At 48.5% G+C, this 23,939-nt stretch overlaps 5 protein-coding genes across 5 annotated transcripts; 2 read left to right on the forward strand and 3 right to left on the reverse strand.

Moving 5' to 3' along the window:
- Positions 1 to 9,232: 9,232 nt before the first annotated feature.
- Positions 9,233 to 11,672, reverse strand: H6S33_007335 (uncharacterized protein; the record flags this gene model as incomplete). Its single annotated transcript, XM_044839005.1, has 3 exons — positions 9,233 to 10,159; positions 10,234 to 10,476; positions 10,533 to 11,672. The coding sequence occupies 3 exons, from the start codon at positions 11,670 to 11,672 to the stop codon at positions 9,233 to 9,235; spliced, it is 2,310 nt and encodes a 769-aa protein (XP_044688871.1).
- Positions 11,673 to 12,651: 979 nt separating this feature from the next.
- On the reverse strand, positions 12,652 to 13,878 carry H6S33_007336 (uncharacterized protein; the record flags this gene model as incomplete). The annotated part of the gene is made up of 5 exons (XM_044839006.1): positions 12,652 to 12,794; positions 12,876 to 13,283; positions 13,363 to 13,422; positions 13,548 to 13,747; positions 13,811 to 13,878. The coding sequence occupies 5 exons, from the start codon at positions 13,876 to 13,878 to the stop codon at positions 12,652 to 12,654; spliced, it is 879 nt and encodes a 292-aa protein (XP_044688872.1).
- Positions 13,879 to 14,691: 813 nt separating this feature from the next.
- H6S33_007337 (uncharacterized protein) lies at positions 14,692 to 15,837 on the reverse strand (the record flags this gene model as incomplete). The annotated part of the gene is made up of 7 exons (XM_044839007.1): positions 14,692 to 14,752; positions 14,830 to 15,016; positions 15,167 to 15,312; positions 15,390 to 15,495; positions 15,571 to 15,587; positions 15,664 to 15,703; positions 15,768 to 15,837. The coding sequence occupies 7 exons, from the start codon at positions 15,835 to 15,837 to the stop codon at positions 14,692 to 14,694; spliced, it is 627 nt and encodes a 208-aa protein (XP_044688873.1).
- A 3,848-nt stretch (positions 15,838 to 19,685) lies between these two features.
- Positions 19,686 to 20,125, forward strand: H6S33_007338 (uncharacterized protein; the record flags this gene model as incomplete). Its single annotated transcript, XM_044839008.1, has 2 exons — positions 19,686 to 19,748; positions 19,811 to 20,125. 2 exons carry the CDS (start codon positions 19,686 to 19,688, stop codon positions 20,123 to 20,125), a joined length of 378 nt encoding a protein of 125 aa, XP_044688874.1.
- A 514-nt stretch (positions 20,126 to 20,639) lies between these two features.
- H6S33_007339 (uncharacterized protein) lies at positions 20,640 to 21,162 on the forward strand (the record flags this gene model as incomplete). The annotated part of the gene is made up of 3 exons (XM_044839009.1): positions 20,640 to 20,669; positions 20,755 to 20,921; positions 21,000 to 21,162. The coding sequence occupies 3 exons, from the start codon at positions 20,640 to 20,642 to the stop codon at positions 21,160 to 21,162; spliced, it is 360 nt and encodes a 119-aa protein (XP_044688875.1).
- Positions 21,163 to 23,939: the final 2,777 nt, after the last annotated feature.

The following is a 23,939-nucleotide window of genomic DNA, read 5'->3' on the forward strand; positions in this document are numbered from 1 at the left end:
CTACTACTGGAGTGGCTATCTTCATATTTTATCAGTTTTAGTCTTTCCGCCGATCCTTTTGAGGGATTGGTTGGTGGTAGTTGGTGCTGGGTGGCTGTAAGTTATCATATAACAAGAATATGCTTGTCCTATCTTCATTAGTACTTGCAACAGTGAAATCTGCATGCCGTGCTCGAGAAGTTGTGTAAATAAGTGGGGCGCGATGGGTGTGAGAAGACGTACGACGTACCTACATGAAGCACCAGAAAGTGTTGTTGGACTGTTACCGTACCGTAATTGACAAAATGCCGCCCAGGTCTATAATGTACTATCGCTAATTTTTCGAATATTGGAACGGTCTGATTGGCTGCTGAGTGCAGGGATGTTGATTAGTCAGCACGACACATCAAAGTACTGAGCACTCACGAGAGGAGGAGGATGGGACCGAAGGCCCCTCATGATTGTAGAGGGAGAATTAAATTTTATTTAATACCCATAATTCAACGTACAACTCGCGGTCGCGAGTTGGCACACCCCTAGTACGTATGTACAGCTGCATTGCTGCGGGTGGTTGTGGTGGTGGGGTGAGTGGGTGGGTCGTTATCTTGGCTGGTATGCCGAATTTAATCGGTCTACTTACATAATTCTGCAACGCTGCAGTACCAATCTCATCTCTCCTTCTGGACATACTCACTACCGAACCGTCCTGAATATACTGCGCGCGATCGAATCCAGGTCATCGATCCTCGGTACTTGCTATTGTTCCACCAGTTATTACATATAGTTAATAGGGGAACTTATCGTAGCGTGGTTGTTATTATTATAGCGTCACAGCCTGTCACTCGGACATCTTTCGCTCGCAGCAGTGGTACCTTTCTTAAGGAACTTCAGCCCTAGATACCCTTCCTTCACCCCTCCTCTCTCCACATATCTATTTGTAGCACGTCATGTTCCATCTGCAGGATAACAGGATAACAGGATAACGGGTGTCTCGCTTACAGGTCAAAATGACGCTAACACCTGAGATAGCCATATGCATGTATCACCAACGTAAAGAAGGAAGAGAGAGCGGGGAGCAGGAGCCTGGGCCTGAACCGTCCGTGTTTAATAGCCAGACCCTGTCTTAGATACTGGGGGGAGGGGTGTGGGGAATCTAGACCTTCTCGCCGGTGGGGTGTATGCCAAATGTAGAGTTTGGAGCGTGGACCAGCTCGATCAGTGAAAGGGGGTTGCTCTTTTTTTTTATTTTTTTATTTTTATTTATTTTTTGTTTGCGCTTGCGATTCGTGAACTCCAGAGAGAGATAATAGGTTTGTTGGTTAGGGTCTTCGCAGCTGTTCGTTCGGTGTGCGGTCTGTCGTACTCTGCTTGCCGCCTTCCTGCAAGTCGTTTTTAAGACAGCTAAGGGTGCATATGGAGTGGTACAAACATCGGAATTGCGTCTTTGTAATTCGGCCTGATCGACAAAACGCGAGCACATAGCACACAAAAAGAGTAGAAAGGAGAAACGGTCAGGGCAGGTCTAGAAAGTAGAATAGAAGTGAAGTTGTCCTACATACCACGTGTATCCCCCTCTTTTCGTGCAGCAAGCACTGACCTTTTATCAAGTTCGTTTTCAGGCATACCCTAGGTAGCCCTCTAAGACCTTGTCTAAGTAGCACGATTTGTCGACTTTGTTTAGAATCAGATCAAATCGGCCCTTTGTCTCTGTTTCTCTCGAAATCTTTCCCCCGGAAATGACGCATCGGTTGGTGGTCCGGCATGAATACCTATCAAAACATATATCCAACATTACCAGCTCGTATTCAGTCTGCTCCAGTTATAATCCAATCGATTATCGTCGAGAGTCGCTGCATATCTAGAGCCTGCGTCATGTTAGCTGCTATCAGTTTTTAAATGTTTTCTTGACACATACCGAGGCTAACCATCGACCTCTTTGTGTAGCTCGTGGGTTGATATGATAAGTATTCCACTGTCTTCGCATAATTTTTGTTCCGTATGCAGATACTGCTAATTAGAGTGACTTGCATATTACGGCGTAAAGCCTCTCCTTGAGCTCGGACAGCAGTCTAACAGTATACCATTCAAAACGGCAAGAACATACCACCCATAGACCAAATAGAGATCTGGACATTGAGGTTCTACGGAGGAGGCCGTGATCGGGCTGCATCGTCAACGATAGTGAGACCACAAAACATCATCGTCCGGACATTTAACGAGGTATTTACGAGGCACTGACTACACTCATGCGGGGAGCGTCTCAAAGATCAGGGGAAGTGGGGGAGTGTTCAGAAATCAGGATTACTATCAACAGATTTGAAGAGCGGACGTTATCTGTGCACTGGGCAGCGCAGTGGGTGCGAAACACCTCCACCATTTGCTAGGAGTCCTGATTGAAGATGGAATGTGGGATGTTTTCGCGGAAGGAGGAGCATCCTACGATACCCCCATGCCTCATAGGAGGTGGTGTTTGAGTTGACGAGGCAGGATAGTTTTGAAGGCAGCCTTACTGTAACTGAGCCTGTAGAACCTTATTTTTTTTATCCTTGTCGGAAACCTGAAAACAATGCAACGATCCATAGAGCTTACGTAGTCAGTGTGATAAGATCAAGATTTTGGTGAGAAGATGATTGTGAGCTCAATACGTAATGCTAAACGTACTTAATGAACCACATGCAATGATTGATTTAATCTCCGGGTGACTGCCCCGCTGAGATACATGTGTCTTCATTTTCGAACCCTGAATGTCGAGCTTCCGGGCAACAAATCCACAACTATGATGCTTTCGTCCAATTGAGGTTTAGGGACATATTTGTACCTAGATCTTAAGATCTATTTTGACGTTATGCAGGGGTGCGTATGTACCTAAAATGCATGTACCTACATGTACTATACATACGCCTCTGGCCAGGCTGGAACCTCAAGTGCTGTTATGCAGGCATGTGGTTTCAACATGCATGGCTATATCGTTACAGTTATAAGCACTCGGCTAAAGGGACCCCGAGAATATATCGGAAGCTGTTACCCAACTCGGGCACACTGGTTTGGACTGACATCAGAGCTTCTTTTCTCAATTGTGCAAAGCATAATATTAGCACGGTGGATGCTGTGGGTAAATGGATCTAGGTGCCAAGGTAAGGGCTATGGAGTTGAGGAGGATCATTGGTCACCATAGCCAGATCAGTGTTCTGTGGCATTTTCCAAACATGGGCCTGGCTAATATAATTGACCAGTGGGATGTTCTACCGGCCCTCTCGTTAAAACGGCGTGCCCCGTTCGAACTCGCCAAGCCAGTAATTGGATGTCAATGGCGTCGTCCTGTTCAACATGTTTCCCCGTCAAAGATGATATATGATGAGATGGCTGCTTTTGTTGACCAGGTTGGCTAATTATAAGATATATAATAATAAATAAGGCAAATACTATATCTCAATGCCGATCTAATGCTGACCATACAGCAGTAGTGTCAGTAAAGCTGCATGCATCGGAGTGGTTCATATATATAGGTCACCTGAATTGTTTCTCGCAGATCTTTTCTCTTTCAAACATTCTCTTCAATACTTGAGAGGCCAATAGCTCTAGTACATCGGTAGTGTGCTACAGCTATGAAGCTTAGTGAGGTGGTCGGTACTAAGTTTGGCAAGTGTTGAAGACACATCCCTAAATATTTTCCCATCTACGAAATCAGGGTCTTAACAACGTCTAATGGGAGTCTTAAAAACCGAGTGGATAATTAACGAATTCTCATTGGCTACGTGGTGCGTAGCAACCACTTCCGTCAGTCATTGCACAAGCCAATATTACCATGACTCTCTGTGTCAAGCCCCACATCTCGAATAATATCTCTTGAACTGTTCTTCCTTGTTTGTTTCATACCGTCATCATTTATAAGATGTGGATATCATTATGCCATAGGAAGTGATAATCACAGGATATCACTCGTGTCTTGGCAACTTTTCCAGCCTTGTAGGGAACATCCTTACTTCAGATAGGCATGAGAACAAGCCCAGATAGTCTACGGTGTGAGAGCAAGTGCAACAAAAGAGTGTACTTGTGTGGTCTTACACTGAGTCATACAGATAGGATTATATAGGCAAATTAAGTGCGTATGTTTTGGTCTGACGTCGACCTGTACGCGTACGTACGTGCGCCAACCGCGCGCCCTTATCTATCAATATTGACTATCGTGAGAATATGAGAGGCCCGGACATCCGCAGAGAAAAAGATATTGACCCATGGGGTACCAGTGGTCAATTTTGATGAGTGGTTGTGAGATATATATAGTTTGATGTTTCAATAAGTGGAAGAGCTCACACAGCATGACTACAAACATGCATAAAGGCACCCCGCGGAGGTTTTCGTGATTGGTTCCCCGAATTTGACATATCGTTAATGGTCTTTGACCCTTTTTGGGGGTAAGTGGGTTGGTTGGGCTAACGGTTGAATTCCGCCCTTGACCAATTGCAACCAGAGCCCAAGAAGGATCGCAAAACCTACGGTAATATAGAAATTTTGGCATTGGTAAGGCGGGATTTTCCACTTTTGCTCTATTACGGTTATACTAATTATAAGTGTACACTAGCACTGTATAGTGGTCGTACTGGCATGTGGCAATTGGGAAGAGTCGTAGAAGATTGGCTAAAAAAATACTTATTATTCCTACAGTTTAAGTCACATGTGAAGGAGTTGAAGCTAGCTCGACGAGAAAGAGAAGAAGGCTAAAAAAAAAAATTTATTTATCAATTTATTTTACTGTTTAGAAAACTTTCTAAACTACATTAAACAACCCTAACCCTAATTTTAGGGCTATGGGCAAAACCATAATAGAGCTACTTCCCGAAATAATAAAAATTATTTCGGGAGGCACCGCGTCAGCAGTGGACAATGGGAGAAGAATGGGTGTGGGGGAAACGTGTCTTATAAACGAATGAAATGAGATCGATGCCAAGATTTACTTTTGGCCGCTCTTGAGTCAAGCTATAGGGCTAAAGCAGTTAAGGGTTCGAATGAGGGTATGAGAGTTTGCCAAGGATAATGTTAGTAAGTTTGGATAACAATCTCATTGGTCGAATGGTCATCATATGTGGTCAAGAGCCATGCCGAATAAGGGCCAGATGTAGATAACAACAGGACTAGAAGGCATTGCTCTGTCAGATGCATGTCAATTATAGGTATAGTAAAAACTACGCTCTTAGATCGATTGTAAACCAGCACCTACGTACTCGAACTCCGAAGCTTCCGAAAACCTCAATTGAGACTATTTTCTCTCTATCCAAATACAACAAAGCATACTTTTTCATACGCCCCTAGCTACGTAGATACACCTCTCAAGGAGTCCACTAAACTCGGTATTCGCATTTTACAGCAACTCGATAACATTACTGTACAGTATATATGGGTGGTTATCTAATGCCAATGGACCAATTACAAGCTTAAGGATCCGGAGGGAGAGATCTTAAGAAAGTTTGTACGTAGAACACAATTCTAGAGTCTAAACACCTACTATGCACAACCTCTGTAGCTAGCTACTTCGATCCTTAGATAATATAAAAGCATACCAGAATTCACAGTGGGGTCTATAAATCGGAGAAAATCGAAGACAGGTAATTAAAGAGTTCTTCATAGTTTAACTAGCTTGACTGCCTATCGGATATCATGATCAATTTTAATGTCGTTCCATTTCGTCAAACACACGAAAGGATCACATTATATACACACCCAGCAGATTTGTAATTCGAGGTTCGAGAATTAAAGGCTAGCTATATGATATAGCCCTTGCAATTGGCTAGCGCTAATAGCTAATTGGTCCACTAGTGTCAATGTTGAGTTCCCCAGTAGTTGGTATTGTGAACTAACAACAAGCAATGACTGAGCTTTATATGTGACTTAATGGATAAATCAATCAATTGGATGGGTTGGGCACTAGTTGATAGCTTTGTGATCAAATAGGAGTAATATTATCTCATGATCCAATTTCTTCGAGGTGTAGCTGTTACGTTACCCGCCCGTGGCCACAAGTTACCCAGCTTAAAGTAACTCAAGTCCCCAAAGGAGTAGGGTAAGCCCTCTCAAGCCCTAGGAAATCTGCAAGACAGCAGAAATACTGAGCATGAGTATCAAAGCTAGCACACCCGGCCTGAATCTTTTCTTTCTCGCCCATCATGAGCCTAGCTCTTGTCGAGGTGAAAGAACGACCGTGTTAATGATAAGATATAATTGCGATCGATTATTTTAGTTTCGATAGCCAACGTCGCCGTACTTCTATCATGGAGTCGAAGCTAGGGTTAGGATTATATTAGCCATAGCCGTTCCTCAACGTTGAGATATGGCCTAAGCAGTTAGAAAACTGCCATGCGTGACAGGCGACGGATTGTATACCAATATCGATAGGTATATACGTACTCTAGCTGATTATATAAGTTTGGCAAGCGGCATCAACAGTTGATCAAAGGGCTGGCCATATTAGGGCTGGTTTTGACGAGCCCTTGCATCATGATCTTTTGGTGGGGCACTATACCTTAAGCATCTAGAAGGCTACATATTCCAAGTGATAGGGGTTGTAAACGGATGAGTTCATCATGCATGTCGTTGCACTGTTTAGAGTTGAAGAAACAACCCTTGACTGTTTAAACCCCGACAAACTCACCAGCGAGCCCATTAATATAGTACCGGCAGCAACACTACCTCACTCTAGAATAATCGCTCTGTAACCTCTCCTGCCCTGAGTTCCCTCGCGGGGCCTCAAACATTCATTCGTGTAGATCATATTAGTGCGTACTTTGTACCTTAAATCTGCTGGAATTCCCTTTCCAGTGAATGTGCCGAAGATTGACTGGCATAACCATTCACCAACGTTACCCTATGTGCCACCGCTTAAAAATCGTGCAGCCTGCTGATCAACATTAACGAGCAGCGTAGACCATTCATCAATGTTGACGAATAGTCAGAGTTACCCTAGTGGTTCTCTCACCTTACTACATGCGGTTTCTTGGCAACCAACCGAGTGATATTCCATGATCTTACATCCCCCTGTACCCGTCCATAGACCGTTTCACCCAGGCACATCGCGGCACGCAATATAATCTACCCTCTTCAAACGTACCCCCATTTAACACATAGACCACGTAAAGCAACAGAAAAAAAAAAAACAGAAATACCGAGCAACAAAAGACTTACGTGACAAGTATCATCCCTCAAGAGCGTCGCTACCATATTGGGCATTCTCATCACTGCTTCCACCCCGGGTTGAACCGGTGGTGTCATGCAACGTAGTAGAGGCTATTACCCCTCGACCACGCCACGATGTTGTGGACGGGGCTTGGGTGGTATAAAAGCCGCCGGACAGCTCTTCTGTTCGGCCGCTGGAGCGGGTAACTAAACGCGGGCGAGCTGGACGACGCCGAGCATGAACTGCTCTATAGACATTAAGCGCGAGTTAGGCCCCTACCGCTTGTGGAATCTGTTTGACGCTAGAGTACGGATGCTAGTGTCATCGCTGTGTATACAGCGGGCAGAAGCAGCACACTTCGAGGGTCCAACGACATGGCCAAACTGCAGGGTCCTGGATTTGTCACTTAGCACGTATACGTATATACCGGACCCCGGACTCACGCAGTCACCAGCAGCGTAAATACACAACCAACATCCACTGACGTGACAGGACCAGAAGCACAGTAGAGTGACGACGCCAGCAACCGGACTACGCCATGCGCACACTGCGCACCAAACACATCAGCGAGCTATAGCGCCTGTACGAGAGTGCATTCTGGAATGGTGCTCTTATATCACATGGCGGCGTCCTATATCTATATCACCCAGAAGGAGGTCCAGAGACTAGTTGAGCTGCGCTGGGAGCAGTTGGACCTAACTACGCACACAGCGTCTCCCGCCGACACAGTACTAGTACACATTTTTAGTTGAAGCGGGCCACTGCATAGCTATAAGCACAACCAGCCAGTATATATGTGCTATACCTAAAGGCTCTAACTACAACCCATGGCCAAAGGCACATGCACATGCTATCAAAGCCCCGCACAAAGCAATTACAAAGATCTGACAGCAAGCCTCGTTCCAGAAACGGACACAAGTCTCACGCGGTCACGCCGTATAGTGACTATACCGACGTGACTGGGGACGCTTAGGTATTTAGAACGCATGGTAAGGACACCGTAGTGCGTTGGACCCTAGTCTCGTTTTGTTGTCGGTGGCGTGCAGAAAGGTCCAGGTCAAAGCAGGTCTGGGTAGGTGACTACATAGTTGAAGCTCAACTACAGCTAGCCACTATCCCATATGCTTATACAGTCATACGTTTCTACATCAAGCTTAAGCGCAACGCAGTTGGAAGTACCGTAACCCCTAGCGAATAAGCGCTTGGGCAAAGCCAGTAGTGGTTAAAAAAAAAAGGCAGCTGCTAGGGGAGAAAGATGCCTATTGATTAGCTCGAATCACGGGAACACATATGTATATACCCAGCATTTCTCTTGACGACTTTGCTTTGAGCCGGTGGTTTTATTCTCGTAGCTGATTTGAGTCAAGCAAAAGAAATGCCAAGACGATCGAGTGACCACTCATGATCCGCCACTTGGCCCTTCCAGAAGAGGGATCTGGTGTAGGATAACATATTTCTATACCGTAGGCGGGGGTATCTACCTACTACTCATCAAAGATATAAAATCTTTCCACAGAGGCCAGGTTTCATACACAGAAGCCAGCTAAACGCCCAGGCCCAACGACCGCACATAGCGCTCAATAACAGCTCTACGCTACGCCAAGAGCCCATATTTCCAGTCCCGAGGGCTAGACAGTATGTAGACTCCATAGTTAAGTGAGCTACCGATAAATCTTTTGCAGGGTTAGTTAGGGCAATTCTAGCACCTCGAACTACTCTAGGGGTCGTAATCACAACCTATCACTCGGTCCAGGACCCCATTTCACGACATGAAATCTGGAATCTGGAATCTGGAAGTTGAAGGAGGAAGGAAGGAAAGCGATTTTGATTATTTTATACTCCGTCCCCCACCACCCGGCCCTCTTTATACCCCGGCGCTACATGCAATACAAGAAGCCAATATTTATTTTTTCCACCAAGCCACAAGAACAGAAAAAAAAAACTCCACAGATCAGAACAGTAGCGCACGCTATAAACACGCCCTCTCACCTCACACAATGCAAAGCTACAGAAAAAAAAAAACGCCCACGCTACAAATCCCACCCCGTTCAAACCACAAAGCCCAGAAAAAGACACACACCCACCTTATTTATTAAAATCACTCACCAAATCCCTATACATCTGCTTCAAATCCTCCACATCCGCCCTCAGCTCCTCCACCTCCTCACTCTTCTCCCCCAGCATCACCAGCGCCGTCTCCTCCCGCCTCCTCAACACCGCCACCTCCCCCTCCAACACCGCCACCCTCTCCCCCCACCCCCGTTTCTCCTCCAGCTCTCTAACCAACTCCACCACCTCCGCCCTCGCCTCATCCCGCCCCCTCGCCATCGCGGCAACCTCCTCCCGCGCCGCCACCATCTCGCTCTCCAGCCGCCGCACCGTCGCCGACATGCGCTCAACCAGCTGCACCGACGGCCCCGCCGCCACCGTCGACACGCTCACCATGTCGCCGCGGTGCGGCGAGAACGGGATGTTGTCGAAGTAGTCGTTGTCGTCCTCCTCCGGCGCCGTCGCCATGCGCGCCGTGAGCGCCGTGGGCGGCGTGCTGAAGCCGCGCCGCGAGAAGTGGTCGCTGGGCGTGCCGCCGGTGGCCGACGAGGGCGTGTAGAGCTCGCCGCCGCCGGGGGAGCGGCTGGGCTTGCGCGTGCCGACGAAGTAGGACTCTGTGGTTGAGAGCGGGCCCGAGGACTTGCGGAGCGGGAGGGAGGGGGGCGCGGTGTGTAGGTGTAGGTTGAGCGGGGAGGAGGGGCGTGAGTCCTGTTGCTGGCTGTGGTGGTGGTGGTCGGCCCATTTCTGGCGCTCCTCGGAGAGCTTGGTGTCGAGGTCGCGCTGCCAGACGGTGCGTTCGTGCTCGAAGGTGCTGCGCAGGGTTGTGAGCTCGGTTTCGACGGTTTTGAGGCGGGTCTGCAGGGTGGCTGTGGTCTGCTGCGAGATGGCCAGATCGGATTCGAGGTCTTTGATGCGCGAGTTGGCCGTGTCGAGGTCCATGTCGAGGTTTTTGGACTTGATGCTCTTTTCTGGCTGTCAGTTCCCCATATATATATATCCCACCAACTCAGCTGTTATTTATTAGGAAGGAAACTCACCAGGTCCCTCGCCTTCCGCCTGATGTCGGCCTCTTTCTTCGTCAGCTCGTCGCGCTCCTTCTCCAGGCCCGCGATCCGGCCCAGCATGCTCCCCTCGATGCCCTGCCAGTTCTCGCTCGCAATCGCATACTGCGTCTGCAGCGTCTCGACCTGCCGCAGCAGCTTCGCATGGGCGTCGCCGCTCGCACCACTCGACACCTCCTCCGCGCGGGCCCGCAGCGCCTCCATCTTGCGCTCCATAACCTAAAACACACACACAATCAGCCCGGAACCACCAGCACAACGCAATTGGCACCTACCGCCTGCTCCGCCTTCAGCTCCTGCTCCATACTCCGTGCCCTCTCCGCATCGCGCGCAATCTTACTCTTCAGGTCCGCCACCTCGACCTTCAGCGCCTCCTCCACGCCCGCCGCCTCACCACGCACGCTCGCCACCTCCGCCGCCAGCTCCGCGCTCCTCGTCCGCTCCGCGGCGAGCGCCTCCGTCTGCACCTTACTCTCCGCCTCCTCGGCCCTGCGGTTCCCCTCCTCGACCCGCGCCTTCAGCTCCTGCATCGCCGCCAGCAGCCCCTCCTTGTCGCTCCTCAGCGCCTGCAGCTCCCCCTCCAGCCTCGCCACGCTCTTCAGCCGCTCCTTATCGCGCTTTGCGTCCTCCGCCGCCCGCTTCAGCTTCTCCTTTGCCTCGGCGGCGTCCTTCTCGGAGCGCTCGGCGCGCTTGCGCGCCTCGCCGGTGAGCCGCTCTTCTTCCTGCGTCTTGATGCGCAGCTCCTTGATCGTGTTGCGCAGCTTCAGCTCGCCGCGCGATAACTTCTCGCCCTCCTCGAGGAGCAGCGCGATCTTCTCTTGCGCCTCTGCGAGCTTCTTCTCCGCCGCCCCGCCACCTGCACCTGCACCTGGCGCCGGCGTGGGGGTCTTCCTCACCGTCACCCGCGCCTTTTCCTTCTCTTCCTGTTCTGCCGCCGCCGACCGCTTCAGCTCCCGCACCAGCCGGACCAGCTCCTCCCTCGACACCCCCGCAAGCTCCCCCTCCCCCTCCCCCTCTTCCGCCGCCAGCACCAGCACCTTCTCCCCGCCGCCATTCACCACCCCGTCTCCCTTCCCGTCCTCCGCCGGCTTCTCACGCAGCGACTCGCCAGAGCTCCTCCGGCTGCCGCCGCCGTCCGCTTTCGCCACGGCCGCCGCGAGGCGCTCCTGCATCGTCATGCGGCCATTCGCCTTCTGCGACACGGGGGCGGGGGAGGAAGATGTGAGTGGGGGAGGAGCTGGGGACGGGGAGGGCGAGGGCGAGGGTGACGGCGAGGATTCAAGGTGCTGGTGCTGGTGCTGGTGCTGGTGCTGGTGCTGGTGCTGGTGCTGGTGCTGCTGGCGCTCGCTTTCGTCGAGGAGGACTTTGTCGAGGCGGGACTCGAGCCCCGCCAGGCCCTTTTGAAGGAAGTTCATGGTGCATGTACTGTGGATGTTGATGGATTGCAATCGGTATTCGAGGGTGCGAGGTGTGAGGTTGGATGAGAGGTGGGATGGGAGGATGAGAGGATGAGAGGATGAGAGGATGAGAGAATGAGAGGATGAGAGGATGAGAGGATGAGAGGATGAGAGGATGAGAGGATGAGAGGATGAGGATGAGAGGATGAGGATGGTAGTGTTCGGGGGTGCGAGGGGAATGGATGGATGGGTGGGATGAGAGTCGTGCCCGTTGTGCAGCTGTGGTCTGCTGGGATTATTACTCTGACTGCCTGCCTGCCTGCCTGCCTGCCTGCCTCGATTAACTGCACTCGATTGATTGACTCGATTGACTGGAGTAACTGGCAAGCTTCACCGCACCGCACCGCACCGCAATATAGACTCTCTGTCTGCCGAACTCCCGGCTCTCACTCTTCTCCTGGTCCTGGTCGTGGTCCTGAACGCAGACGATAATCACAATCCTCTCCTCCACGATACCGCACTCTCCAGATCTATTTTAAGCCGCACCCAAGCTGCCGCCGCCGTCGTCGTCGTCGTCGTGGCTGCATGCGTGTGCATGGCCGGCGCGATACGATACATACGAGACACACCTACGCAAGCCGGTCCGGTCTCTACACACGGTGCATCATACAGCCGCTACTCACTCACTCACTCGCTCACTCACTCACTCACTCACTCACTCACTCACTCACTCACACTCACAGCTCAACGAGAACAATAAATACTAGTATTCCAGCGTCTATACACCAAACTCCATAACCAAGATGCGGCCCCGCTAACGCTAAAGCTAATGCTAACAAATACATCCGGCGCGTCCCATGCCACCAACACTCCACCAGTTCCAAGGTGTGTGTGTGTGTGTGGCTGTCTGGCGCATCCACAGTGACATGATCGATCACAACCAACCGTACCTCCGTCTAATAAAACAAAGCGTTCCAAAATCACAATTCCTCCCCATCTACGCCTTCTTCTTCTTCTTCACCACCGCAGCGCCATTCGCGGCCCCGCGCTTCCTCCGAATCACGGGCAGGTTCCAGAGGTTTGGCCAGTCGAGGTCGAACTGGTCTTGATCCCCATTGAGACAATGCCTCAACCATATGCCTAGCACACACACCCACCACAATCAGCACTCTCCCCCAACTCCACTCCCACTCCCACCACCCCCGCAGAGAAGAAACTCACCATAAACAATATAATAATACGCGCCCACCCCCGTCAACAAATGCCACCACCCATGGCCCTCCGCCAGCACGCCCCACGGCAGCCCCACGCCCCTCCTCCACCCCCTCAAGCTGCCGCACCACGCATTATCCACATTCCACAGCGCGAACCCGCACAGAAACACAAACAGGCCCCACCCCACCATCCACCACATGGTGTTGACGTCGTGCGGCCGCGTGCGCCGCAGCCGCGACTCCATGAGGTACCAGCTGCGGAAGAGCAGCAGCGCCGTCAGCAGCGCGTACGCGTTCTGGTGGAACGTCGGGTCGCCGAGCGAGTGGTAGATGAAGGTGATGCTGAGGGCGAGGGCGGAGAGGAGCAGGCCGTAGAGGGTTGCGATGGCGGGCGGTTTGCCGTTGGAGAGGGAGGCTGTGGGGGGGGGGGGGGGGGTTTGTTAGCAATTGCGGCTTCTAGAAAACGGAGCTCGCAGGAGTAGGAGGGAGCTTACCCCATGCCATTAGACAGGTTGTATATATCATACTCAGCTCATCCACCAGCTGCATCGAATCTACTCCGCACACCTCCCATTAGCCCCTTCCCTCTCAATCCCCATCTCCCCTCTCCCCCTCCCCCTCCCCCCCCAAAAACCCCACCTCCCCCACACCCACAACACCCCCAAAAGAAAAAACCTACACCACAACGTCGCATGAAACAAAAAGCTGCCCACGCCCACACACAGATACCCCGCAAACGTGACCGCAAAGATCACATCATGCCTCTCCGTCCAGCAGTTGCGCAGCCCCTTGACCGCCAGCCACACAAACACGGCGTTGGTGACGCTGTTGACAATCTCGGCGCAGTAGCGCGTGAAGTAGTAGTCTTCCTCGCACCAGCTTTTGCCTGTTAGCTGGTACTGGAAGAGGGGGAAGAAGGGGGAAGGAGAGGGGGGGAGGTACTTGAGCGTTGCCGTCTCGGGGCCCCAGTGGTGGTGCTTCTCGGCGGGGTAGGGGATGGACCAATGCATCGTATCGTCGTATCGTGTATTCTCTACAGCGGAGGAGGAGGAGGAGCGTGTCGCCAGGCAGTTCAGTAGTTAAATAGGTCAACAACTAACAAACCTAACCAAAGCAAGAAAGAAGCAGCAGGGTCCAAAAAAAAAAAAAAGGTTATCAACCAATGACGCAACAGGTACCGACAACGACGACGACGACAAGCCAACCTCTTCGATTCGACGTCAACGTTGTCAGCACCAGAACAGAATACAACCCCCCCTTATGTACCCCACAAAACCTCAGTCCTCCTACCTCCGGGCGGCCTTCTCCGTGGGTATTTGTAAACACGGAGGACCTCGTGGAAATACCGCGCCTGGGGGGGGCGGGGGCGGAACGAACGGACTTTGGATTTAAGACTGGATGGACCCCGGCCCCCCCCAGTCACGGGAGTGCAGGGGGAGTGCAGGTGTCGATGGTTTTTGTTTGGATGGATAGATCGGCACCTCTGGATGCCCGTGCTTGTCTCGCCGGTCCGGGACTTTATTCCGACCTCAGTAACCGTCGCGCCGCCATCGTGGTGGTAGTCATCACGAAATAGAATAAAGAGGAACAATAAGAATAGATAATAAAACGTTTATCATTGGTATAAGTTGAGATGCTTCTTTCCCCCTACAATAATAGATATCTTTTCCGGGAGAGTTGAATTCCCCTTTTATTTTTATCATTATTCCCCCATGCGCCCGCTTTTGTTAAAAAATGAACTGCCCATAACTCCAAAATATTCCCCATTATAATCGTCGTGTCTTTCTTTCTTTCTTTCCCCCTACCCTTGCATTGCGCTGCACTTATTTGCTCTTCTGGGCCCTGGTGCGCTCGCGCTTGGCATAGATCTCGGCGGTGAAGGGGCTGGGAGGGGTTTTGCACGTGTCAGCATAACCATCTCTCGGGTTTTATATTCAAGACTTTGGGGGAATTGAACATACTCTTCATAGGTCAAAGCCACCTTGTACACCACAAAGACCAGTGCGGTCAACAAGATACCAGCTGGCTTTGCGAACCAGAGCGCCGTCGCCAAGAACGACAGAGTTGAACCATAGTACATTGGTGCATCCGTGATGTTGAACGGGAAGCAAGTGACACGGGCGTCCATAAGGATCCCAAAGTAGTCACCTTAATTTAAGAAAGTGATCGAGTTAGCACTATCAATCATGTGGTCTGCTTGGACCCCTCCTCCCCCGCGCCCCGCAAAACGCAGAATGCGCAAAACGCAAAATGCGCAAAACGTAAAATGCACAAAAAACTGGGGAAGTTGGTGCGTACCAAGATAGGTACCGGTCAGACCCAATGCCCACATGGATGACAAAACAAGGACGTTTCCGGCCAAGAACATTCCACCGGCGGCCATCTTGACAGTGTCCGTCTGCAGCACATCGAGCGCTGGTTGATCGCGGAGGGCGCGCTCATAACTACACAAGGGGCTCAATTAATATCGGATTCGCCTATCTCGCTTGCGGGTTCGGGATAGGGTCCAAGAACAACTCACATGGTATCACGAAGAATCCCAATTCCGAAGATCACCGCCGCGAGGAAGTAGCATCCATACCGCGAGTTTCCTCCAAAGAGCTTGGTAAGGACTTTGTTGTGGTATTCTATAATTTTGTTGGCGTTAATTTCAGCCTTCCTCATCTACCTACTCCGCTTCTTCAAGGACCAGTAAGACGAACCTTGTCTCGCAACGACGCTGTAAATTATCACATGTCAGCCATGATTCAGCACAACGCAATTAGAGTTACTCTCAACGGCGGCGTGGAGCATACTTCCAGAATATAGGATTGAATGCAATAGATCCAGCAGCAACTTCAAAAGCACCATTTATCAGTAATAAAACCCCAAGTATTATCCTCATAGGGCAAACCCGTACCAAGCAGGCTTTGCTGGTTGAAATCAACCAGGTCGGTGATCGATGAAGTAGCGAACGCTTTGGTAGACATTTTGATTCGTTGAATACGTGATAATGGAGGGGGGGGGGAACTGGGGGTGGCGAAATCAAGCTGCTTAAAAAGAATAGAGTCCGTTTGAAAGAGGACAACTCAGCCAGTGGGTGGGCAAGGTGTTCGTGTTGGGAGTTGAATTGTTGAGTCTTGGTATCACAGGGTTAGGTTTAGGCATACCTCAGCTCGGGCCAGTACTTGGCATAGCGCTGTGTTGTCAGGGTAGTGGAGCCGCGACTCGGCACATGTGTCACGTTGTCCTTAACGAGGGGCCCTGAATGGCTGGATTGTGCGCCTTCCGAACGCTAATGCTGCCCATAGACGAAGCTCTAGGCACAGATGTGAAAATTCAGTCTTATGGATCATTGATAGCAACGGTACACAGCATAACCTGAAGTGTTGCAGATGGTTCTGAACAAGAATACCTCCTAGATCTTATTTAGACTCGGGAAAATATAAGCCATTGAGCAGTACAGACGGCACGGACTACAAGCTGAAGAACTTTCACAGTTGGATAGGTACTGATCAAGCCACCGGCTTTTTAAAACCTTAACTAGCACAATGAACTGGGAGCAGTTAGAGCTTAGTAATTTCACTTGGGCGGGCCTTGTGAGATAGGCTTCACTAGTTGAGAATTTACAACTGGCTCATGCTTTGGGACGAAATTATATAGAGTATATGGGCTAAGCAATATGAGCATAACGCTATTTATATACAAGTAGTTTGCGAGTGATGATTTGATATAGGTATGCCCATTAAGAAGATATGACAGCCGTTTCAACCCTCTTAAAATTTATCATCGTTCCTAGTACTATACTAGTGCTATACTGCGTGCATCGATTGTGAGTGTATTCCAACCAAACTCTATACATGTTTGTTGGCTTTAGCTATTGTTATAAGCCTCATGGTTGAAAGAATAAGGTTAGGATGAACCAATGGAGATTAAGTCTCTTCTAAAATAGTAGAGTACAATGAATGGTGTACGTGTATGCATGAGTACGGGCGGGAGTATAATATTTCAAGTGATTCGTTGGCAGTGACGTAACGTAACTACAGCTTAATTTATAAATTTACTTAATTTAAGAGCTGATGCCACGACTTTACTACAATTCCCGATATTGTATTCCGCCTTGACGCACATAAAATAAAGAGACAAGGCCAGGTAATAAAATTGAGCAATTTGAGCAATGGACAGCGTGGTCAAATGCCCTCCAAGTTCTTCCAACTGTGATACACTATTTCCATGTTGAAGCTTGGGTAAATTTTATTTGGGAATGAACTCTTATCCACAACCCAAATTTGGCTGAATAAAGCTGCGTTGAATTAGTATGCAGTGAGGTAGAGTAAGCAGACCCTCAAAATACTGGATTGCAAGGGTCATAGATCTTAAGCAAAATTCCCTCGACGTGCGTAACAGGAGCGCCCATGCACCCGGTACTATTACATCATGCACCCCAGTAGATACTCAGCCGCATGATTCCCAAATGAGGTCTGTTTTGATCAGATCTTACAGCAGCTGGTGAGGGGATCTCGTACGACCACCAGCGCCTTAGCTACGCCTCAATTTCTCCTCTACCTGTCAGAGTGGCCCGTGCACGCAATATGTATGTATGATCCTTACCAGCGCGTGAGTGGGAGCCGACGACGTCTCTTTGCACATCGGCTCAGGATGAATTACTTATGGAATACACGCGTTCTAAACAGGCCTCTGGCAGAGGCTTCGAACCTATATTCAAAACCGACACAAGTGCAGATACTCGATGTTACAAGAGCGGCCGATGGAACGATAGGGACAGAGAGGGTGTTGGTGGGCGAAGGTATACAGTCATCGTTACCGGAACTTTCCAATGGGACTGTCATTCGATGGATGTAAGTTCTAGCAAAAACAAAAACTAACTTGAGGCCAAAAAAATCCATGAAGATGTACTAACTACTTTATTAAAGACATACAAGAACTGTCGACATGGATTTTGATCTTCTTCTGGTAAGCGGCTTGGGTATAATGTACTATGGGTGATCAAATTAGCTCACATTGTTTCAGAACTTTGCTCTCACCCATCAAGAATTCACAAAGGAAGACAGAGTATGCATGTATCAACTGTTGAGACAGTTTCGAGAGAATCAACAGCGAAGTTCAAATCACGGTAAATACTTCGAGCCAGCTTGTCTTCAACAGACCCAACTCTTTGAAGGTAGGACTGGCGCTTTCTAATTCTGATATATGTCTAGCTAGGCCTTGGCTATTATTTGCTATACGATACTTATTCTCAGAGCTAAATTAAATCTCCAAATCACAGAATCGGAGACTAGGGCTCCCCCTCAATTTATATCGCTGCCTTATATTGCACTTGGTGACAATACTAGCATATCCAATACATTCCTTCCTCTTCGAGACTATACGTACCCCACTAGATCGCTATTGCAATACCATTACCGCCGCGAGTCGTCAGCCTTGGTTGCTAAAAGGGATTCGGAACAGACTTCTCGAAAACTGGCAGGTCCTGATTCAAGTAGACTAGTCATTGTCAAAAACCTATGGATACTAGTGTTGAATGAGTGTAAGTGCTTACGACTCAAAACTTGGCAGCTTTCGATATCTGATAGTATCCTTTATTAGCAACAATGATTACTGTCGCGCCAACTGATGGTGAACACCTTTGGTCAGACTTGGGGTTGATCAGCAAGCCATATTCCCTACGGTCTGAGCGCAGGACCTCAAATCTCTGGGAAACTTTGGATTTACTCGCAGATAGGCTCCAGCAAAGGATTTCGTCTGCAATTGATGAATTGGAATATCTTCTCTCGTATCAACGATGGTTCAGAACATCACTTCCAGCCTCATTTGCCAATCGGGTGGGAGGAGATTCATCAGGTTCTGGAGGTTCCCCGACAGGGTTTTGGGGGTTTATGTTTTACGTAGGTTGATCAAGAGACTTAACTTGACACTCAAGTGGGCGTTGAGCTGATATCTAGAGTAGCTCATTAATCCAGAGTGGATTCTTAGGCTGCAACATCGATTTTCAACATTGGAAAGCTTCTTGACTAGTAACAGGGCTCGGTTTGAAGGGCTTAGACACATGGAACAATCTGCAGTGTCCGCAGAGATTGAGCTACAATCAGAATCCCTTTACATGTCTCTTTATGAGGGTGTTGGCATATACCTTGACATATTCTCCAAAGTATGCAGGAAGAGTACAATAGCACTTTGTACGTATGCCCTAGACAGGTACCCATATAGCTGAAGTTGTCACCTGTATATGCGGCGCTAACTTAGAATGATATCTACTCTAGTGTTTCCATCAAATAGAGAGCTGCTGTGTAAAGTATGGTTAGACGTCAAACATCAATCGCAGCTATTCTTATGGAAAGTCTCGGCCATGGATTTAAATATTCAGGTGATGACAGCTACTGGCCTGTCTGAAACCGAACGACGTCACGACATACCCACAGACCTTGAGCAACTTATGTTTCTCCTTGTAGAATCCTTGACCCCTGGAGACTCGACAGAATCAGCCTGCTCCAGAATCAGTGATATATACTCTCAGTACATCGCGCGACTGGTAAGTCTCCGGCGCGGCTAGGTTGTGAGCGCTATTCTTACACTAATGACGGAGCAGCAATTATGGATCCAACAAGAACCATCGAAGCATCACACTGGGAATATATATCAAACTCTGGAGGAATTGGGGATAATCAGTGGAATAGTTGAATCACAACGAAAAGTCGTGGAGCAGATGGTGAGGATTTTTCATGAACAACAAGTACTATCGAACCCGCAAAACAATATATGCACGAGTGCGCAAAAAATATCAACATTCCCAGAAACATCCACAAAGACACTTCAAAAAATGCAACAGTTTCAGTCAGAACTCCGTGAATACCAAACTTCTTGCTCTCAGCTTGCTACGCTGGTAAGACATCACTCGACTTAACGCCAAACCCCCGATAATACTGACAAATCCACCTGATACAGGCTGCCCAAAGACAAACTGATGCACGGATGGAAAATATAGGCAAAATAATACTCGTCCTCACCATCACTACAACAATTTTCTTGCCTCTTGTGTTTGTGAGTAATCTATTTGGGATGAATGTTGTAGATATAAGAGAGATGAGGTCGGGACAGTGGGTGTTCTGGGTATCTGCTCTTGGAGTGACTATCATAGCTGGAATCTTCGCTCTGGTTATAGCGTTTTTTGGCGAAGGTTTGATGCTGAAAGTAAGAGTTATTGGTGGGTTTAATGAACGTCGGGAGGGGGTGTTAAAAGATAATATGAATGGGAAATAGTTTATAAGTTTTGGCCATAGCCTGCGGCATACCATGACTTTGATGGAGTTTATTTATTCTTGTTATTAATATTACTATAATAGTATATGTTCTAAATTATAAAATCCCTCTCTAGCAGCGATTTTTAACTCCAAATTAAAGGCTATTCATGCGGATTTAAGAATTGATTGCTTTTTAGAGCGCATTATTACTTGCCTTGAGCCCTAATTTACAACTACACACTTCCGAATACTTACTAGTTTCTGTTATGCTATCCATAACATATAAACAAACAGGATCCTACTTAAGTGTAATGAAAATTATCTCACACGCCTACATGAAATCTCACTCGACAAATCCACAACGTTTCGCCTTGGCGGTCACGCAAATGGATGTTTACATAAGACAGACAGCCACACCACGAGTGGTGATCCTCAAACAAGCAACGAAGCTACATAGGCCTGCAGCACCACAACATCTCTCCCCGCTGTCACGCCGTCAATCCACCAAACCGCCTCCCCCACCAACCGCAACAATGTCGATGCCCAATGAAGCCCTCCAGAAGGTTTGACATTCTCCCCGAACAAGGTTATAATCATAGATAAGAAAAGAGAAAAAAGCAAACGACTAACCAACAACTCTGCGCGCAGTTGATGCAAGAGATCGAGGCAAGAGCAATCTTCTCCCAGCAGCAACTCCAAATCGTAAAGTCGCAAATGGCCGGAAAGCAGCGCGACATCCGATTACTCCAATTGACATCTCGGGAGCTCGATACGCTGCCTCCTTCAACCAAGGTTTATGAAGGCGTTGGAAAAATGTGCGTGTGGAGATAGCCCCCGGCGGTGAGATGTGGATAGGCAGAGCGTACGCTAACGGGTTCGATACGCGAGTGCAGGTTCGTGTTGGAGGAGCTTTCGGATATTCAGAAGCGCCTCGAGGATGAGAAGAAGAGTTCGGAAGGCGACATCAAAGATCTCGAGAAGAAATTCCGATACCTCGAGACCACATATGAAAAGGCGCAGGACAACATCAATCAGATCCTCAACCGAGGGAGATAAAAAGATAAGGCAGAGTAGGCATATAGGCATATAGGCATAAGTAGTTAATCGGAAACAGCGATGATCAGGGGCTAAGGACGATGGCGATGGGGATAAGAAACATGGCTGAAGCAGCCGCTGAACGGAAAAGGCAGCAAAAACTGAAATGTTCTTGATGAATAAATTGGAAACTCACACCCCCTTCGAGTGAATGGTTTGCAGTTTTTTGGTGGGTGCTTCCGAGGGTCGGTGGTACGGACAGATGAATCATGATATTGAGAATAGGGCTACTGGAAGAGCAAACAGCGGAAACAGTAGTGGTTTCGAGAGAGCAGCTACGTTGGCACCCCCACGGCTCCTCTGGGGATGTCCATCTACATGTTTTGCTTCTTGTCCTCTGTTACCCACATATCCACTTCTCCTTTGTATCTCTTTAATTACTACTCTTAGTACAAGCTTAATGCTTAGATAGAGCGTATTGACTTTTTCGATAATGCCTAGTTACATATCATTACCCCCTCCACATGAACCCTATATCTGGCATATAGCATAATTGAATGCATGTACTCCTTATTACTGTAAGAGCATGAAGGTATATTTAACACACATATCCCACCAAAGTACTTCCTTCCGAAGTAGTTCATATTCTCAAGAGTGTCGTTGGTTGCCTAGCCACGCTCCCGGAGAAGAGTAAAGTACTCTACATAGAGTTCATGCAGCCTTAGCCATATTCTAAATCCTACTGTGGCTTGCAAGAAATGGCCCTGGTATCTTCTACTCTACCGGGTTGGTTTGGAGGCCAACACACGATCCTCGGATATTCACCTCGAAAGCACATAGAAAACCATCAAAGAGCACAATAGGTAAGATAGAGTAGGTACTTACTCACGGAGTAGAGGTGTTTTGTTGGTGATCTCGCATTGTTAACGTGCATACGATATGCTGTTAGATGTTGGGCGCGCACCAAATTAATAAAGAGAGCTTATGTACGACGCAAAGACAGCGGCCACTAGAGTAGAGTATGCAAGCCCACTCAACCAACGCAGATAAACACGACGGTTGATAGGGTTGCCTAGAGCAGGTACCTCCCTGCCTAGCCAGCTTCATCTTGCCTGCCCTATGCGTCCAGGAACCCAGATGGCAGCATCCGAGTCGTTGATATTATCGATGCTGCAGCTAGCTTAAGGTACTGCTGGGTTTCCAGAATTCCCTCATCCATGTTTCTGGAAGCTCTGTCTGACTGAGCTCTGTCTGACTGTTTGCATACCCCAAACATTAATATCGTACGTATGCACAGGGAACATGAAAAAGTAGAATGACTTTTTTTTTTTTCTTCATGAAAAGGACACGAGATTTTTCCTATGCATGAATTCCCGGGGCATGTGGACTAGGTGTAACGTTGACGGACAAGTAACAACCAACTACAACATACCAGCTTACATGTATTCTTTCACCAGCCAAGTGGATTCACGGTCAACGCCCTCTTTTTTCTTCTTCTCTTTGTTTTGAACAGGAGGGAAGAAAATAAAAATTTAATAGTCTTGACAACACACAACCCGGCGGCGGCGCAGCATCGAAAACGTTCAACCTCAACCGTTGCCGTCTGCCGTGCAGCAGATATGCAAGTATGTAGGTACAGTAGGGGAAGAGTGCGAAGTTTTCTACGGAATGATTTTTTTATTTTTTTTATTTTGTGGGGATATCTGGGATCATCGCAAAAGTAATCTTGCCATCTTCAAACGGTATATTCTGATTCGCAACACCCCGATAATATGATATGAACAGCTTACTGCCTGGTCATCTTCCCACCACAGCCCATCGAGCTATCTAGGTAAGTACTATCAGCTTCAGACGACCGTTGCATGCGTAACCTCGGGAATCAACATCCAGCCAACCCCCCCACCGATATCTGCATCTACCCGTAATCGTCCAAATCGACATTGAATTATTGCATCTCAGACAGCCAGACATGCTGCTGTGAGGGAGCAGAGATAACGAGAGAGTAACTCGGATCTCGGATCTCTGTCCGAATCTAGAGTTTCTCGTTATTTCTTCTTTGACCACCGACAACGACGTCGACGACTCTCTGATAAAAGCCGAATCGAGGGTTTGCGGTTTAGGGATGTACTATATTATAGTCTTGGCAGCCGCCGAAAAGCGGACAACACAGAAGGGTCCGACTGCTAGCTGGCAAATTGTCCAAAAGTCTGCAAATGTGGCGTTTATCTGCTAGATACTCTATTACCCTGCAAGGTATTATAACAACAGTAATACAGCTATCTATGTAGGTAGAGTACTCCAGAGTCATAGAGTAGAGGGGTTGACATTGTCGTATGGCGCAATCAAGATTTAAGGGCCGCACGACATGGTGTATATCGACATCTCAGATATCGTGCTCTGACAGGCCATGAGGCGGGGAAGAAACTCTGTGGGAGTTCCATATAGAGTAACAAAAATGTATATCCTACGTGCCTATAGATTACGTTTCCCCTGATCGACCACCGTTCTTAGTAGTAGTATCTACTATGGGGGGACCAGAAAGAGTGGGCGCTTCTGGCGCTTGGTTCAGGTGCAGTCGAAATGCTAATAAAGTTTAGTTGGGATTGTTTATGATAGGCGCCTACTCAAACCGCCGTGTGGATTGTGGAGAAGGTCACAGTATCCTAGGAAAATCAGATTTCATAGTGGCTAATCTACTTAAGTATGTTTCGGAAAAACTTCCGTGCTTCTGAAAAATTGTTCCCTTGCATGCAGGATGCTGGTCGAGTATTCTTAGCTCTGTGTGGAATTTTTTTTGG

The sequence above is a fragment of the Morchella sextelata genome (assembly GCF_020137385.1).
Source record: "Morchella sextelata strain SCLS chromosome Unknown scls_23, whole genome shotgun sequence".
NCBI lineage: Eukaryota > Fungi > Ascomycota > Pezizomycetes > Pezizales > Morchellaceae > Morchella > Morchella sextelata.